The sequence below is a fragment of the Hibiscus syriacus genome, unplaced genomic scaffold (genome assembly GCF_006381635.1).
Source record: "Hibiscus syriacus cultivar Baekdansim isolate YM2019G1 unplaced genomic scaffold, ASM638163v2 tig00012104_pilon, whole genome shotgun sequence".
Taxonomy (NCBI): domain Eukaryota; kingdom Viridiplantae; phylum Streptophyta; class Magnoliopsida; order Malvales; family Malvaceae; genus Hibiscus; species Hibiscus syriacus.
The window spans coordinates 579,682-596,795 of record NW_024062265.1 but is presented as its reverse complement, the minus strand read 5'-3'; the positions used below and the strand labels follow the sequence as shown (position 1 = coordinate 596,795).

The 17,114-nt window shown below is 33.9% G+C and overlaps 2 protein-coding genes and 1 pseudogene across 3 annotated transcripts; 1 reads left to right on the top strand and 2 right to left on the bottom strand.

The window, feature by feature from the left end:
- The first annotated feature begins 519 nt into the window (after nucleotides 1-519).
- LOC120205117 lies at nucleotides 520-4,174 on the top strand (annotated as a pseudogene).
- Nucleotides 4,175-5,028: 854 nt separating this feature from the next.
- On the bottom strand, nucleotides 5,029-8,913 carry LOC120205116 (dnaJ homolog subfamily C member 2-like). 2 transcript variants are annotated; one of them, XM_039205046.1, is made up of 3 exons: nucleotides 8,844-8,913; nucleotides 5,980-7,364; nucleotides 5,029-5,949 (listed from the first exon to the last, which is right to left on the bottom strand). In XM_039205046.1, the coding sequence occupies exons 2-3, from the start codon at nucleotides 7,255-7,257 to the stop codon at nucleotides 5,290-5,292; spliced, it is 1,938 nt and encodes a 645-aa protein (XP_039060977.1). In that variant the 5' UTR covers nucleotides 7,258-7,364; nucleotides 8,844-8,913; the 3' UTR covers nucleotides 5,029-5,289. The 2 variants fall into 2 exon arrangements, with proteins under 2 accessions (XP_039060977.1, XP_039060976.1); XM_039205045.1 differs by having other exon boundaries at nucleotides 5,029-7,364.
- Nucleotides 8,914-13,347: 4,434 nt separating this feature from the next.
- On the bottom strand, nucleotides 13,348-15,633 carry LOC120205041 (metacaspase-9-like). Its single transcript, XM_039204989.1, has 2 exons — nucleotides 15,215-15,633; nucleotides 13,348-14,019 (listed from the first exon to the last, which is right to left on the bottom strand). Exons 1-2 carry the CDS (start codon nucleotides 15,573-15,575, stop codon nucleotides 13,484-13,486), a joined length of 897 nt encoding a protein of 298 aa, XP_039060920.1. The 5' UTR covers nucleotides 15,576-15,633; the 3' UTR covers nucleotides 13,348-13,483.
- Between the last annotated feature and the right edge of the window lie 1,481 nt (nucleotides 15,634-17,114).

Genomic DNA, 17,114 nt, shown 5'->3' with positions numbered 1-17,114 from the left:
GATTGTAGATCAAGCAATTTATTGTAATTTTAGAGGATGTTTGTTTATATCAGAATGATTAAGCGCTGAATGATTTAAATATTGAATGATTCAGAGGTTCTGTATGAATTAGCTCTGAATGTGACATGCTATTTGATAATGACTCTGAATCCAGAGACGGACCCAGGAGCCTTCGTCAGAGGTTGCAAGAGCCCCAGGGGCACTTTTGAGGGGTGACACTTGGATTAAGGATGACACTTGTGAAGGGGTTGCTTGGGATACCCCGGGCACCATGGAGGTCCACCCCTGGATGAAGGGTTGCCCGGGATACCCCGGGTTTCATGGAAGTCCGCCCCTATCTGAATCATTCAGAATGTACTTTAATGTTGAATCATTCAGAATGTAATTTGATGCTGAGTCAGTCAATACTGAATCATTAAGAGGTACAAAACAAAAGCACTGAATATTAAACGGTTCAACATTCAACGCTGAATAATTTTATTCAGAACCAAACAAATAGCCCCTAATTAACTTTTTGGGTTGCTTTCCAGATTTTTCAATTCTCGCTATGATCTCAGCTATCAGTTCAATCAGGAACCATAATTGAGCTCATTCAAAGAACTTCTGTTTTTGGAAAAATCTTCCCAGAATTTTGCGTCTTCGTGAGGCAGGTAATTGGGTTCTTTTTCGTGTAGTTCCTTTTTTTCAGATTTTTTTAATTGAAACTGGTTGATTTTGGTTAATCTAATGTAAATAAATAGCTGATGGTGCAATTATTTCAGCTTGTAGTTTATTAATGATGTAATATTGGAATAAATTTATGACAGAATCATAGTGCAATAAATGTATCTTGGATTTTACTTTTTATCTGAGCTTATTTATGCATCATTTCTGGAAATGGGTGTTTTTAATTTGTAATTTTTTTTAAAGTATAGGTTATTTTCTTTCAAAATTAGGTTATAGGGTTTAGTTTGAAACGAATTTTCCTTTTCTGGAATAGAATTAAATTTTGATACATGGTTTACATACATCAATGTTTGCTGCATTTTATAACTTGTGTAAGGGTGGACCTCTATGGTGTTCGGAGTATCTCAGGCAACTCCTCATCCAGAACAGACCTTCGTAGTGCCCGAAGTATTCTAAATAATTCCTCCACAACTGTCACCCTAATATAAGTGTCACCCTTATTACTCTTGCAACTCTTAAATTTTTATTGTGAGTCCACCTATGATCCTGTGGATAATTTCGTTCTATGTCAACTGTTCCCAACCTTGCTGTACTCCATGACTTTTTCTGTCTTTTCTGAATATGTTATCTGTAGAGTGGATGAATTTTTCTGTCGTTTACGAATCCATTATAAGTTGAGAGATGTGGATACATTATCCCAACGACTTTTGTTTCTTTTCATAGATTTAAATTGTTCATATATGCTTTCATCATTTCTTCTTTTAATATTTGAATAAAGGAGTGTGCTGGTTGATCCACTTGTAGCTTGTTGTGATGCATAAAGCGCGTTTATTGGGGAAACAAAAGAAAGATATAAATGCATATATGGGAGTTTTGGGTGTAATAATGAAAAAGCGAGTGGAAATGGTGCTTTGTTTCCTTCAGTTTTCGATATTTTAATTTTGCGTGCCTTCCATCTTTTATCTTGTTTCAGGTTTTGGATGGTTCTCACTTGTTGAAAGGGGGTTTGTCTGTGATTCCTAAGAGATGAGTCGCACAAAAAATGAGAGGGAAGATGGAATTTTCTATAAGGATCAGACCGAATCGTCGTTGATTGATGATGGCAACTGTGGAGGAGGAGGCTCAGGTGGCGGAGTTGTTCTGAAGAAAGGACCATGGACGACTGCTGAAGATGCAATTTTGATCGAGTATGTGAAAAAGCATGGGGAAGGCAACTGGAATGCTGTTCAGAAGCACTCTGGACTATTTCGTTGTGGAAAAAGTTGCCGCTTACGATGGGCAAATCACTTGAGGCCAAACCTGAAGAAAGGGGCATTTACTCAAGAAGAGGAGCAGCTGATCATTGAACTCCATGCAAAGATGGGAAATAAATGGGCTCGGATGGCTGCACATGTAAGTGTTCAATTACTGTAAATGTACTAGTTTGTTTTAATGATTGATTAAATACATTAATTTATTGAACATAAAAAAAGTGTTAGATTACTACATTTACAAGACAAAGACTTTGAACAATTGATTGATTACTAGTTTGTTTTAGTCGTGCCTTAAAATGGATAAACCTCATCATTAGAATTATGATTATTTTGTCATAGAAGTTGATCCATAGCAATTTATGTTTTCCAGAATTCTGTGGCCACTATTCCACCTTGGAAATGCTAAACACTTGCGCAAAGCCTGAAAAAGTTTCACTTACCAAATTTGTATTCATCTGTCTTTTAGGTGTCTGAAACTTTTTCTTTGCGCTGTTTTTATTTTCAGTTACATGGTCGTACAGATAATGAGATAAAAAATTATTGGAATACCCGGATTAAGAGACGTCAGCGTTCTGGGTTACCTCTCTACCCTCCTGAAGTGTGCTTGCAAGCGTTGCAGGAGAGTCACAGTACCGGTGCATTTAATGGAGGGGATAAAGGACCTCATGATATCTTGCAGAACAACAGCTATGATATACCTGAGGTCATATTTGACTGTTTAAAGGCAAGTCAAAATGTCCTGCCTTATGTTCCTGAACTTCCTGATATGTCTACAAGCAGCATGTTGATGAAGGGTCTAGGTTCTCAATATTGTAGTTTCATGCCACCAACAATCCATCGCCAGAAGCGTCTTTGAGAAGCTACAACCTTTTCCTTCGGTTACACTGCTGCCGTTAAATATGAATTCCCCTTGTTTGAGCATTTTCAGGATGATATCTCGGACAAGGCTGCTCGATCCTTTGGGCTGCCTTTTCCGCTTGAACCAGATCCTGCAACAAAGAACTCCTTTCAATTTGGTGTATTCCCGGGTAGCCATGCCCTTTCAAATGGCAATTTCTCTGCTTCAGAGCCTGCTTTCGAGGCTGTGAAGTTGGAGCTCCCTTCACTCCAATATCCAGAAACGGAATTAGGTAACTGGGGCACATTTTCTAGCCCGCCACCATTACTTGAGTCTGTTGATGCTTTTATCCAGTCACCACCACCAACCAGCGGAGCAGAGTCAGATAACCTTTCACCCCGTAATAGTGGCCTGCTAAATGATTTACTTCATCAGTCAAAAACTCTAAGCAGGGCAAAAACCCATGCATCTGACAAGAGTTCAAACTCTACAACTCCCGGTGATATTGTTGAAAGTTTCACTTTCAACATTTGTCAGACAGAATGGGAAAACTGTGGCGAACCTCTTTCTCCAATGGGTATTTCAGCAACTACTCTTTTAAGTGAGTGTATCAGTGCAAGCGGTAGTTCGTTGGATGGACAGCCACCCGCTGAAACCTTTACTGGTTAGTACCTCTCTAATCTGGACTTGCTACACATGATTACATATTTTTACAAAAATGTAAATGGAAATCATACTTTGATATCGAATGATATTCCTATCAAGTAAAGTGGATTCACATATTCAATATTTTTTTAATCAAAACTATGGAATCCGCAAAAACTGGATTGGATTTTGGCTACTTTTAGCTATCCGTTATCATCCCTACTTTTTACTAATATTCCAAGTGTATTGTCGAGAAATTTTGATGCTCAACTTCTCTCTATTGTTTTCCTAGTGTTTAGTAAGTTGATTTTGGATTTTTTTTTCAGAGTCGCATGTGAAATCAGAACCAGCTGATCATATTTTGACCCCCGAGATAAAAAACAAGTCTCCTATTCGGTTGGATAGTTGTTGCCATGATACATTACTTGCTTCTAGTTGGCTTGAGCAGGGTTGTGGTTACGATAAGGACCAAACGGTCATGACCAATTCCATAGCAACCCTTCTTGGTGATGATTTGAGTAGTGAGGACAAGAATATGGCAGCTGGAACATCTATCTCAAGTCAAGCATGGGGCCTTGATTCTTGTGCATGGAATAGTATGCCTGCTGTCTGTCAAATGTCCGAACTTCCTTGAGACCCGCTATCTCAATTGTATGAACTTGGAAGCTTCTGCTCTTTGTTTCATTCATCGAATGATTTGTTTGATGTGTGTAGTCAAGCGGGCCTGATCCAACAAAGTTCATTTGGGGCGAGACTAATATGGTATGAGCCATGAATGTCCGGTTTGTTGTGTTTGATGTTTCTTTTCCTGTTGAACTGTGAATGCGTATGCCGATACGGAACTCTTAGGTATACAAATGCATTCAAGGTGGTGTTGAAATTTTAGAATAATTGTGCAATTTCAGCATGGAAAATTTTAGTCCCATGATTTTGCTGTTTGATGAACAGTGTGTCTTAGCTGATGATGATTTGTATAATATGACACTTTTGGATGAACACTATTGCTTCAGTTCCTCTCTTCTCATTCAGACAATCATTTGGTACCTGTCTGTACTAGCAGACTAGCAGTTGCTGTTTTGATTAGTATTTCTAACACAACTTGCAGTTATCCTAGTTTCTCGATAAATATATTTTTTTATTAAACTAAAGATGATTATAAAATTTAAGTACTCTTAACCATTTGATAATGAATGTTCAATCATTCTCGCAATCACTGGTGTGCTCGAACCCGCAATTCATAAGAACTTCAATAATTCTTTTAACCACTGAGATAATTTGATTCATATTTCTCGATAAATATTTTAGATTCTCATATTCCATAATTTATATCAACTGGCCACAATTTTAATAAATGTCCCCCACAACCTAATTTTGTAATACCAGCCCTTCACCTGTGGCCATCTCCAATCCTAGTCCTTCATCAAACCGGACCAAGTCTGGCCATCAGATAGTGATGAATCTTTCTGATTCTCCTGTAAATATAATTGCATACCCAAATACATTCCTATATATACAGTGAATATAATGATGCTCACGACATGTAAAAGGCAGCATATACGAATAATAATCCGGTAGTATAAGATAAATTTAATGATTTGATCAAAACAATGATCGAAACCATACAGCTTTAAAACAAAAGTAGCCATTGTTATTGGAATCCATGCAAAATACTGCTACACAGAAAACCATGGCAATGTAGGATATTTATATCAATAAATAAGCTATTTCCTGCTGAAAACATACAGCTACGGGACCTCAATAGCATAACAGAATCCGGAATATAGGAACTAGGGAAAAAGGTGGGTTTCACTACAAATATGTTGTACTCGAGCAAGTTCCGAGTGAAGATTTTATTGCTTCGTGGCACTGCCAGAGTTAATCATGTGACTAAGCAGTGCTTTTATTGCTTCTGAAGTTTTCCCTCAATAATGCAAATTTTTTCTTGCATTGATTTACAGTCTTCCCTGGAACAGCGGTGGCCACCCGTTCCCAACGCTGAGGGGTTTCCTTTGGGAATGTCTTCAGAGCCTGAACCAGTGCTCTTTCTTGTACAGCTGACCATACATCTTGTTCTGAACTTGATGAAACACCATTGCTGGAAGCCACATCAACAGGACTACTTGCAGTTTTACCAGAGTCCCCGGGGCTGCTTGTCTTGACAGCCGTGTTTTCAGTCTTTGAAGGTGTAGAAACCCCTTGTACTTCCTCCCTAGTAGAAAGTGGAGAGGCAATAGACACTGCTGGTTTCCTCTTTTCTAGAAAAGAATCGAATGCTTTGGTAGCATCAGGCTTCTGAAGGAGGACTGTTTTGGTGGCTTTCAGAATTTCTTCCACAGATCTACCTGTACCAATGAACTCAGAAATAACCTCCCACCTCCGAGATGTACCTTTTGGATATTTCTGGGTTCCTTTCCTCAAAAGCTCAATCTCTTCTTTGGTCCAAGGTTTCTCCTTCTTCTCAAAGCTGCTTGATAGGATATTTCCATTGGACTCCACAGAACCATTCGGCTGTGACTTGTTCGTTTCATCTATTTTTTTCTCATTCGCTTCATCTATTTTTTTCTCATTCGCTTCCCTATTGTATCCACGAGCATCTTTAATTATTTTAGCCCGCTCTAGTGCTTCTTTGTTATCCATTTTATCACATAAACTTCTAAGCTGCTCAATGCCAAGGGTCATACATAGGCTTTCTACATCATCCTCGGAAAGATCAAGCAAATGTTGTGATAAAGCAGGTGCAGAAAGTGTTCGAAGGCGAGTTCTTTCTTTGCGGAGAAGCTTCTTCTCTTTCTCCTTTATTTTCTTATGCTGTAAAGAAGCTTCAGCCGCTCGTTTCTCCTCCTCCTCTTTCCGGCGTCTCTCCTCTTCAGCAGCCCTAGCAGCTTCTTCCTCCTGCAACTGCTTTGCACGAACCTTAGCTTCTTTTTTCCTCTGTTTCTCAGCTTTCACTTCTTCCTTTCTCCTAAGTATTCTCGGGTCTCTCTTAAAGGCATTGTCAACAAGTGCACGTATCCGAGTATATTCCTCCTTCCTAGCCTTCTCAGACAGTTTTGCATTCTGCCTCTCCATCCACCTTTTATGGTCACGAGACTCAGCTTGTTCAAGGTCATACTCATCTGCATGAGGGAATTCCCTCCAGCTTTTAAAATAATACCAAAAATTATAGAAATTGTCGACATCTTTTAGTGGAGTACTGTCATCTCCCAAAGTTGGGATAGGTTGGGCCACTGACCATCGGCCATTCCTCATGAACGCTGGACCAAACACCTTGAAGAAGTCTTGTGGGGCACATTCAGTAGGAATTTCATCATCAAACTCATCAGTGGAGTCATAGATTCTTCTCTTTACAGGATCGATCAAAATCTCATATGCTTCTTGGACGGACTTGAAGTGATTATCTATTTCATCCTTCTTCGCCTGTTTTGCAGCCTCGGTCTCCTCTGCAAGAAGAAGATTTGCGAGTTTGTCAGGATGATATCTCAAGGCAGCTTCACGATAACTTTTCCTTATCTGATCCTCAGTGGCAAGATATCTCAAATGGCTCAACCCAAGCAACGCATAATGATCTTGCTGCTTGCCATCAGCACCAGATTTCTTTTTCCCTTTGCTGCTATATGAATCAGATGATGGCATATATACATTCTCCTTATCATTACCAACTTTCTGGTCATCAACTTCCTCAGTATCCTCCTCTTCACAACCAAGGAGTTTAAGAGCAACATTATGAAAAGCAAGTCCAGCAGGTTCATATTTTGAAGCCTTAACAGGAAGACAATTTGAAGAGACATACAGTGGCTGTCCTTCCACAAGCTCCTGAGAATACGTTAAAAGCTGAATGCTTGTGTGGACCGCCATAAAAAATATGGTGGGTACACAAAACCAAACAGGATGAAAAATGAGAACCGATAACCAGGAATAGCTTTTGTCTAGTCAGTACCTAGTTTAACAAGTTGCCAAACAATCTGCAAAAGTAGCAATCAGTACAGATCATGTTAAAATGGTCACAACAGATATATATATACACACACACACACACACACACACACACACACACACTAAAATGATGCAGCCAGCAGATAATTTCATGATATAAGCTGGGTGACTAGGGAATATATGGTTGACTAAAAAAACCAAACTGCTTCATTAGAGCTAGCAATGTATGAATAAAATAAATAAACTGGATAAAAGTAATTTAAACCCATATATGCTAGATTTTCTTAATATTTATATCTTCAAGCACAAACCCCGAAAGCTCAATCCTTTCTACAATGAAAGTAATCACCCAAAACTAGATTCATTATTCTTGTATAAGAGCACATGAATCAAACAATTCAAAATAACTTAGCAAGCCACAAGAATCAAATTCAAACAGAATCTTAAAACTAATTTACTAAAGAAGCCATGTTTAAGCAGCGAATAAGCTCACAAAGCCTATAGCTACGGGAAATTGGAATGAAACTGACTATCACTCCTTTTCCCTTCAAAACACTTTTCCCTCAATTTTCCAAACAAGATAGATAAAAGGCTTTTAATCAATAATGAACAAAGATACAACAAGGCATCGAAGGTTTGCAACTCGGTAAATTTTTACCTAATGGGTTACAAGTTTTTTTAATTTTATTATTGATTGGTTATTTTCATCTATCAACTTGTTCAATTAGCTTAGCAAGTTGACTGATACGAATTAGAAGTTTAGAACAGAATCTTAAAATTGATTTGCCGAAGAAGCTAGGTTTAAACAATGAATATGCCCATATGGGGGATGAATGAAACAGGCCACCACTCCTTTTCGCTCAAAGACCCCTTTTTTTCTTTCTTCCAAACAAGTTAAAGAAAAGGCTTTTAATAACTTAGGAACAAGGATCCAACTAGTCATCAAAGGTTTGCAATTAAGTAAGAAGTTTTGACATGGTGAATTACAAGGATAATTCTTTCTTTGTTTTAATCATTGATTGGTTAAATTCAAACAATTAGCTAAGCAACTCAAAAGAAATAATATAATGGAAAATTGGAAACATAATCTTAAAACTAATTCATTAAAGAAGCCAAGATTAAATGGAGAATAAGCTCTTAGGAAAAGGCAAAACAGACAATCAATTCCCTTTCCCTTCAAAAACCCAGTTTTCCGTCCTTCAAAACAAGAGAAAGAAAAATATTTCAACCAAATAAGAACAACATCTCACACCTAATCACAAATCAAACAAACCCACCATTCTCGTTCAATAAATTTATAAATAACTTCTCTTAACCTCCCGTTTTCATTATTTTCCATAATCAAACCAATTCTTTTGCTGTTCGTCACAATCTAAGCTTCGAATTTCAAAAAATTCGTTCCATTACAAATCTTCTTTCATCATTCGAGTTTGAACACAAACACAATCGGGGGGAAACCAACCCAAAGAAAAACAAAGCGAAGGAAAATTAAAGGAAAAGGGAGTTACCTTGGATTTGCGTGGCGTGGAGGCACAGAGTAGTTTTCACGACGCGGGGTTATTGATCTGATGAAACTCGGGTATTATGTGTGTGTGTATATTATATATATATGTAAATGAGTCGAGTCGAGTCTCGCCCGAGTCGGTACGAAAACTAGGGCACCCAGTTGAGAAGCTGGGAAAAGCCCAAAACTTTACCTTCTTCAAGTATTAAGCCTAATTGCAAAGAATTAATGGTCCATTTTATTATTGTTGTCGGTATTATTATTATTATTATTATTATTATTATTATTATTAGCTTTAATACCAAAATAAGTGTCCAAACTATACATATTTTCCTAAATAGGTGCTTAAACTATTTTTTTATTCATCCAGGTGCCTAACATTACAAATGTTACCCATTTAAGTGCTCGGACCATCAACAGTGTTGATTTTTCCTTCCCGTTAAGTGACACATGTCACAATTTGATAATTTTAAAATTTTTATTTAAAATTAAAAAATAAAGTTATTTTAAAAAATAAGAAACATAAATTTTGAAATAAACCCAGAACTTTGAAAACCTTCATTTTAACCCCTAATCCCACGTAGATCGCTACCTTTTGCCGTTGACGAAGCTCCACCCGACCTCCCCTCCACCCGACGACTAAAACCCCCATGAAATCGTGACCGAATGACGACAAATCAACGTTTTATATCCTGCGAACTCTATGATGAAAATCACGATCCCACGCGATTTTGATGGTCAATTGACGGAAAATACGACAACGTATGAGTAGGAGGATGGCAAGGACTAAGTCGGTGACGGTGGTCATTTCTGGAAAGGGCGACGACGGTAGATTAAGGTGAGGATTTGGGATTTTTGGGTTGTTTTATAATATAAGAAAAGTTTAGGCACCTATTTGGGAAAACGGTATTGTTTAGGCACCTATTTTGGGAATATTTTTAAAAAATAAATTTCAAAATCATCAGATTGTGACACATGTCACTTAACAGAGAAATTAACGCCGTTTATGGCCAAGACACCAAAATGGGTAACATTTATAATGTTAGACACCTGAAAGAGTCAAAAATAATTTAAGCACCTATTTGGAAAGAGCAATATAGTTTGGATAGTTATTTTGGTATTAAACATTATTATTATTATTATTATTATTATTATTATTATTATTATTATTATTATTATTATTATTATTATTATTATTATTATTAGATAGGGTAAACATATATATTTGGTACCTAAATTTGACATGAATGTTAATTTTTTGATATCTATTTTTAGTTCAATTAGGTACATAACTTAGTTTCAAGGTTTAATTTGGTATTTTAATTTTTATAATCTAATTAAATTAAAATTATGATTAATTTGATAGAATACATAAATAATAAGAACTAAATATTCAATTATATAAAGTTGTTTAATCGTCATGTCATCATTTCCATATTAATTTTTTGGGTAAGCTACACATTCAGCATCTAAACTATTAGTTTTGATATGTTTTAGTACCTAAACTTTCAATTTTTTCAAAATCATATCTAACATTTAGTTTTTATTTCATTTTAGTACCCCACCTTTAAAAACTTAACACGTTTATTATCTAAACTATCAATTTTGTTCTGTTTTAGTACCTAAATTTTCATTTGTTTCAAAACTTAATGTTAAATTTTGAAAGGGGTACTAAAATGAGATAAAAACTAATGTTTTTAAAGTTGGGTACTAAAATGAAATAAAATAAATAAATTTTATGTATAATTTGGAAAAGAATTAAAAGTTTAAGTCATTCTTAGGTGGTGTTTGTTTTTGCAGAGGTAAAAGTTCTGCAGTCTGCGGACCACATCTGCAGCAGAAGAGGTAGACCAAAAGTCTGCGGTCTGCAAGAAGAAGACTGTTTGTTTTTTAACGTCTGCAGACTGCTAACATAAACTGAAATATAAATAAACTGGTTTTTTAAACTTAAAAGAGTTTTGCAATAGTGAGATTTAAATAATTTTAGTTTTACAATACTGAAATTTAAATAATTCATACAACTACAATAATAATTTTTTTAGAAAAACAAACACCACCTTATTAATTCTATTATAAGTCTCACATAATCACATGTATTATTAGTTTTATAAGTTTTATAGAATAAAATTTATAAATGATCATTAAATTATATGATTTTTTTAAACATTAAATTATCTAAAGTTATATAATAATATTAAATTTTGAATTTTATTATCATATGTCACAGCAACATTAATTATCATTAAACTATTATTAATCAATAAATCATACACCTCTCTTTTTTTAAACATTAATTATCATTAAACTATTATTAAATATGCAATTATGTAATACTTTTAATTTTTTTAAATATATATTCATAATTTATTTTTATAATTATATGATTTTTTAGAAAATATTTTTTAATTTATCAAATTATTTTATGATTATTTTTTATTTAATTGTGATCATATTTTAAAATTTTAAAATTTTAAAAACATAATTTATAATTTTTTATATTTTAAAATCTTAATTATCAAACAATGAAATCATTTTTTATTAAGCAATGTGGTTTAAATACTTACATTTCGTATAAAAAGTTTAAATATAATTTAAAAATAACAAATCCAAAAAATATTATATTTAAACTTAAATAAAAAATAATTAAAATAAATATAAAATTTTAATAAATATAAATAATTTATATGATATAAAATTAAATATCTATAATATAATATTAAAAATTAATATTTAATTTATTTAAAAATTAATATTAAAATTAATATCTATAATATAATATTAAAAAATTAATATTTAATTTATTTAAAAAATTAATATTAAAATTAATATCTATAATATAAAATTAAATATAAAACCTCTTTGAAGTGGTTAAAAGACGTCTGCAGACATAAGGCCACGTCTGCGCTGCGCAGACCACGTGCAGACGTTAGAAGAACTTTTATCTTCTAAAAAATAAACGGTCTGCGAAGCCTAATGTCTGCGCGTGGTCTGTGCGGCGCAGACATAAGAGGTTTAAAGAGGTAGAACAGTAAAAACAAACATCACCTTAATATTTTATGTTTCTTCATTAATTACACATATATATTTGATGCAAGTGTTAGATTTATAGTAATAATCACCCGTAGGCCGACATATAGAATGGACATATATGTCTGTCTAACAATAGATTTAATTTTAGTTTAAATTATACGTTTAGTATTTAAACTATCAGTTTTGTTCCGTTTTAGTATTTAAACTTCTAATTTTTTGAAAACTATACGTATCGGTTGGTTTTTGTTTCATTTTAATACATCACCGTTAAAAACTTAACATGTGATTTGCACGTGACACCTTTTTATGGATAAATTGCATCATTCATCAGTAAACTATCTTCTTACTCCTATTTTGATCAATAAAGTTTATTTTTTTAATTTTATTACTAACTTTTAAATTACTCCTAATTTAATCACTCTAAGTCTAACTGTTAAATTTATTTTTTTAATTATATATTCATAAAATAATAAAAAAATATCATGTCACAAAAATTATTAATAAAATAAATTAGAATGATTAAAATATGAGTAATTTGAAAGTTGAGTAGTTAAATTGAAAATTGTCAAACTTTAGTAACAAAATAGGAGTGAGAAGATAGGTGAGGATGGATAATGCAATTTACCCATAAAAATGTGGTGTCGTTAAATTTTTAATGGCGAGGCATTAAAATGAAACAAAAATTAAACGTTAGGTACGGTTTTGAAAAAATTAAAAAATTAGATATTAAAATGAACTAAAACTGATAGTTTAGATATTAAACATATTATTTATTTTCAATTTTAATATATCACGTAGATTTGTTAGTAATCATATTAAATGTCATATCAAAGAAGATAAGGTCATAAAGTATGAGACTCCAAAGTCCATGATCAACAACGGATACTCTTTAGAGGACTCTTCTTATTCAAGAGACCTCGAGCATCAGCTACACCATTCGCTTTCCGACGAACCTATGTTATTTTAATTATCTATTGAAATTGGAGGAACTTTAATATTCTACCGACGATCGATACTACAGTCACCCAAAACTCAAATATTTGTAAGAAATAAATCATTTTATAATATTTGTAATATTCACAATCACGATACTATAATCGAATTAAATAGCAATCCACGATCGTGATGGAGTCCGTCAACATAATAATAATAGCAATCCATGAGTTACTTTATTAACCATGCATGGCTTTTCCGACATTCAAATCTAAGAAATCAAGTTTGATTTCTAACATGGCTGTTTATCCATGTACGTCCTTATATAGTGTGTTTGTGTGTTGTTATGTTGAGGATAATGCCTTCAAACTTATGCCATTATGTATTTCTATATACGTATGGCTATGCATATGATAAATAATTTTAATATTATATCGAGTAAGATCTAAAAAATCTAATTGAATAAAATCAAAAGCCAAATTCGAATCAAATAACCATCCTTAATTTAACTCCCGACTTTTATACCTAATACAAGTGCGCAGAAATGAACATATAGAACATGTTTTTATTCATGTGAACATATAAAATCAAGAGTGCTCGTTATATCTGGAATCATGATAAATGTGACGAAATCGAAAATACGACTGCAACTGTAATTTGAATAGCCCAATGTGACCGCAATCACAATTCAATATTAACAAAGCCACCCAAGAAAGGTGCATTTACATTGGCGTTGCTGCAGTAAAGGCAAGGGTTCTGCTCAACTCCAATCCCATCCTCCTTTAATTTCTCTCTAGCTTCATACACAAGCCTTGCATTCGCCGGACAATCCCGACGTTTTCCGATCACTGTCAACACCGTATTGGTGAACGCCCCATACGCTTCTCCTCCTCCGACCAAGTCGAATGATGTCTCGTTCGCATCACACCCGCTGAGCAAAATCCCACCGTCTTGCGGCGGACTCGAATCTGTCTCTTGGTCGGTCGGCCACGGAAACGAAAACGGATATGATGCTTTGCTTCTGATATCACGAATGGCGTTATAATCGATGCTCTTCCTGATCAGTCTCGCATATGATGTAGGAAATGGAATCATTGTGTTGGATCCGACTTGTTCTTTCCCTCCGGCGATGAGACCGCCGCTGTAGCTGGAATCTATCGCCATTGTCAACGTCGCACCACCCGTTAGTTTGTCAACTAGACGCCTCAACTCAATTCCTGTACACCCATGACCCATGTTTAATTCATTAGGATAAATTATAAATCTTATCACTCAATTTTCTTTTCACTCTTAGTTTGATCATTAACATCTAAAAATTTTCAATCTACTGACTAAACTTTCAATTTATTTCTATTTTAGTCATTCTATCATTAAATACTTAACCTCATTATGGCCAGACATTTTAAAAAATATATATGAAATGGACCAAAAACTTGTCATTTTTTGAAAAATGTCCTACTTTCGAATTCCCTTTAATTTCTCGACAATAAAGTATCTTCTTCAAAATATTAATACTGGAGAGGTGGAAAGGTAGGAATCGAACTGTATATCTTGATTTCACACTAATCAAATGATAGATATTGCAGTTCAGAATGGTTTGGTTTTCATGACTTTTGGGTTTACGATTGAATTTTATGAATTTTAAAATGATTTAGGTCAAATCTAAACTAATAGATTGGTAGGAGACAATAAAATGTTTTAATCAATATTTTAATTGACTGAATAAGATGTCGGAGAATGGTAATTGTAGTACCTATGTGAAATAAGGATGAAATTGTAAAATTTTCATCTTTGGAGGAAAAAAATAAAAGAGAGAATGACTAAAATGACACATGAATTCCAAGTCAGTAAAAACACAATCAACACTAACACATAGTTGTCATGTTTCATCTTCATATATGACTTAACATTAGAAACAGGAGCAAATAAAAAATTTAATGAGTAAATTGAAAGTTCCCAACTTTTATTGACCAAGTTAAGAGTGAAAAGAAATTTGATTGATGAAATTCGTAATTTACCTATTATAATCTATCAACCAAAAAAATAAGAGTAAATTACACATTTAAAACCTAGACTATCAGTTTCGGTCCGTCTTAATACTTAAACTTTATATTTTTTTAAATATATATAACATTTAGTCTTTGTTTTATTTTAGTGTCCTACCATTAAAAATTAACGCGATTAGTACATAAACTATCATTTTTGGTCCATTCTAGTACTAAACTTTCATTGTTTTCTAAAATTTAACGTTAAATTTTAAACAGGTGTACTAAAATGAAACAAAAACTAAACTTTAGGTATGATTGTAAAAAAAAATAAAAGTTTAAATACTAAAACGGATTAAAACAGATAGTTCAGGTACTAAACACGTAATTTACCCAAAAGACAAAGCTGAGAAGGAGAAGCTATTACCGGTGATGAGATCCAAATCACAAGACACGATGGCTTTCTCTTCCCGGTAAGGCCGGCCGGGAACATAGACCGGAATCGCAGTTCCATGGCCGCTGAAATAGAAAAACAGCACATCTCCTGCTCCAGCAGTTTCCACCATTTCGGAAAGCGCATCCCTGATGTCGGCGGCCGTAGGAACAGCCGATGTAAGCTCCGGTAACGGCTCATCGGTCAGGACCTTGACATTCTCTTTACGAAAACCAAGACGGTTGACGATCAAGTCATTCATTTTCCTCACATCGTTTATGCATCCGTACAAGCTGAATCGGGTCTTGTTGTAGGTGCAACCCACAAGAACAGCTCTCTTCGTCACTCTCGCCATTGATTTTAAGTTCTTCAATTCTAAGGATATGAAGAAGCCAATACCTTAATATTTGCTGTGCTTGGCTCATAAATGTTTTTCCCCCCTAATGCAGGTATTTGTTGTTGTCGGATCAATTAATAATATTATTTTATTAAGTCCTTAGACAATTAAAAATTATAAAATGGTCCTTTGATTATATAGAGTTATTTTTTAGTCAACTAATTATTAAAGTTATAAAATGGTCACTCGATCATTCATTATGTTCCAAACTCGTCCTTTTTCGTTAAAAAATTGATAGCAATATGAGTTGTACGTTAACCTGCTGGCTTAGATATGATAAAATCTGATCTCATAACCTTAAACAACTATCATATCTCAGTTAACATGTTAACATCCAGCTCAGACGATTGTTAATTTTTAATGAAAAAGGGAGTTTAGAACATAATCAAAAGTTGAGTGACCATTTTGTAACTTTTAATAGTTGAGGGACTCAACAAAGCACCTCTCGATACTCAAAGGACCGTTTTGTAACTTTTAATAGTCAATGACATCAATAAAATAGATTCTATATTCAGAGGAACATTTGTGTACTTTATCCCTAATATTTAAATAGCGATTCACAATCGCGATAGAACCAAATAATAATTAAATTATTACTAATTAATCTGTAGGAGTTTATACGATCCGATCCACAATTCGAGCTGATCATGAAAACGTTACGTTTGTCGTTAGAGTATTTTGATGAGGTTTGTTTTGTCTAATACTATAAATTATTTATGTGGTTGTCTGATTGAATGTCATATTCACTGATGATTTGAGAGTATGTCTATATAATGAAATTGATTGTATGTTATGCAATGCAAAAAAAGTGTTTTGTAATGCATGTTGATCTGTCAGGTTTTGAATTTATGCTATGCATTCATATTACATGAATATATATCTTTTACATTCAGATCATATTGAAATTCGAATAAAATATGATAGCATGTCATACCCGGTTGTGATTGTGATTGTGATCAGGGAAGTTCAGTGAATGCACACGACATGGTGAATCTCGCTTTGGATTCTTAGTTGCTCATTCCTTCGGTACGAACTCCCACTTCAAATAGTGTTAATAGAGAATGGTTCTAGGGAACGTACTCTTCAAAAGGTGTAAGGTGTATGGTGCATTTACACTTGCATATTAATCGTGCCATGAATAATTTTGATTCGGACAGTGATTGTATAATGTGATTTGAAACTTGTATGTCTGACTGCACTTTAGAGACACGTTAAACTTAATAGCTTACACCTTCGTAATTTCTTTTTCAGATACTTGTATTTAGGCAACCCAATGTTTGGAGAGACACTTTATTTTCTGATAAAGTTATTACATACAATATGAGATTCTATTCTAATTTCTTAAGATATTGAATTTTATTTCGTATTATTATTTGAGGTTTAATATTATATTTATGTAATTTGGGACTTGGGATATTACAATTATTTTTGGACTATTTTTATATGATTTGGGAATACTTATTATTTATTTTTAGATTTTTCTCGGTTATATTATTT

Excerpts from the sequence above, each read along its gene's own strand:
- LOC120205116 (XM_039205045.1), bottom strand. The coding sequence starts at position 7,257 with ATGGCGGTCCACACAAGCATTCAGCTTTTAACGTATTCTCAGGAGCTT.
- LOC120205041 (XM_039204989.1), bottom strand. The coding sequence starts at position 15,575 with ATGGCGAGAGTGACGAAGAGAGCTGTTCTTGTGGGTTGCACCTACAAC. Across the intron at positions 14,020-15,214 it reads TGATTTGGATCTCATCACCG|GAATTGAGTTGAGGCGTCTA; the intron begins GTAATAGCTTCT and ends ATGGGTGTACAG.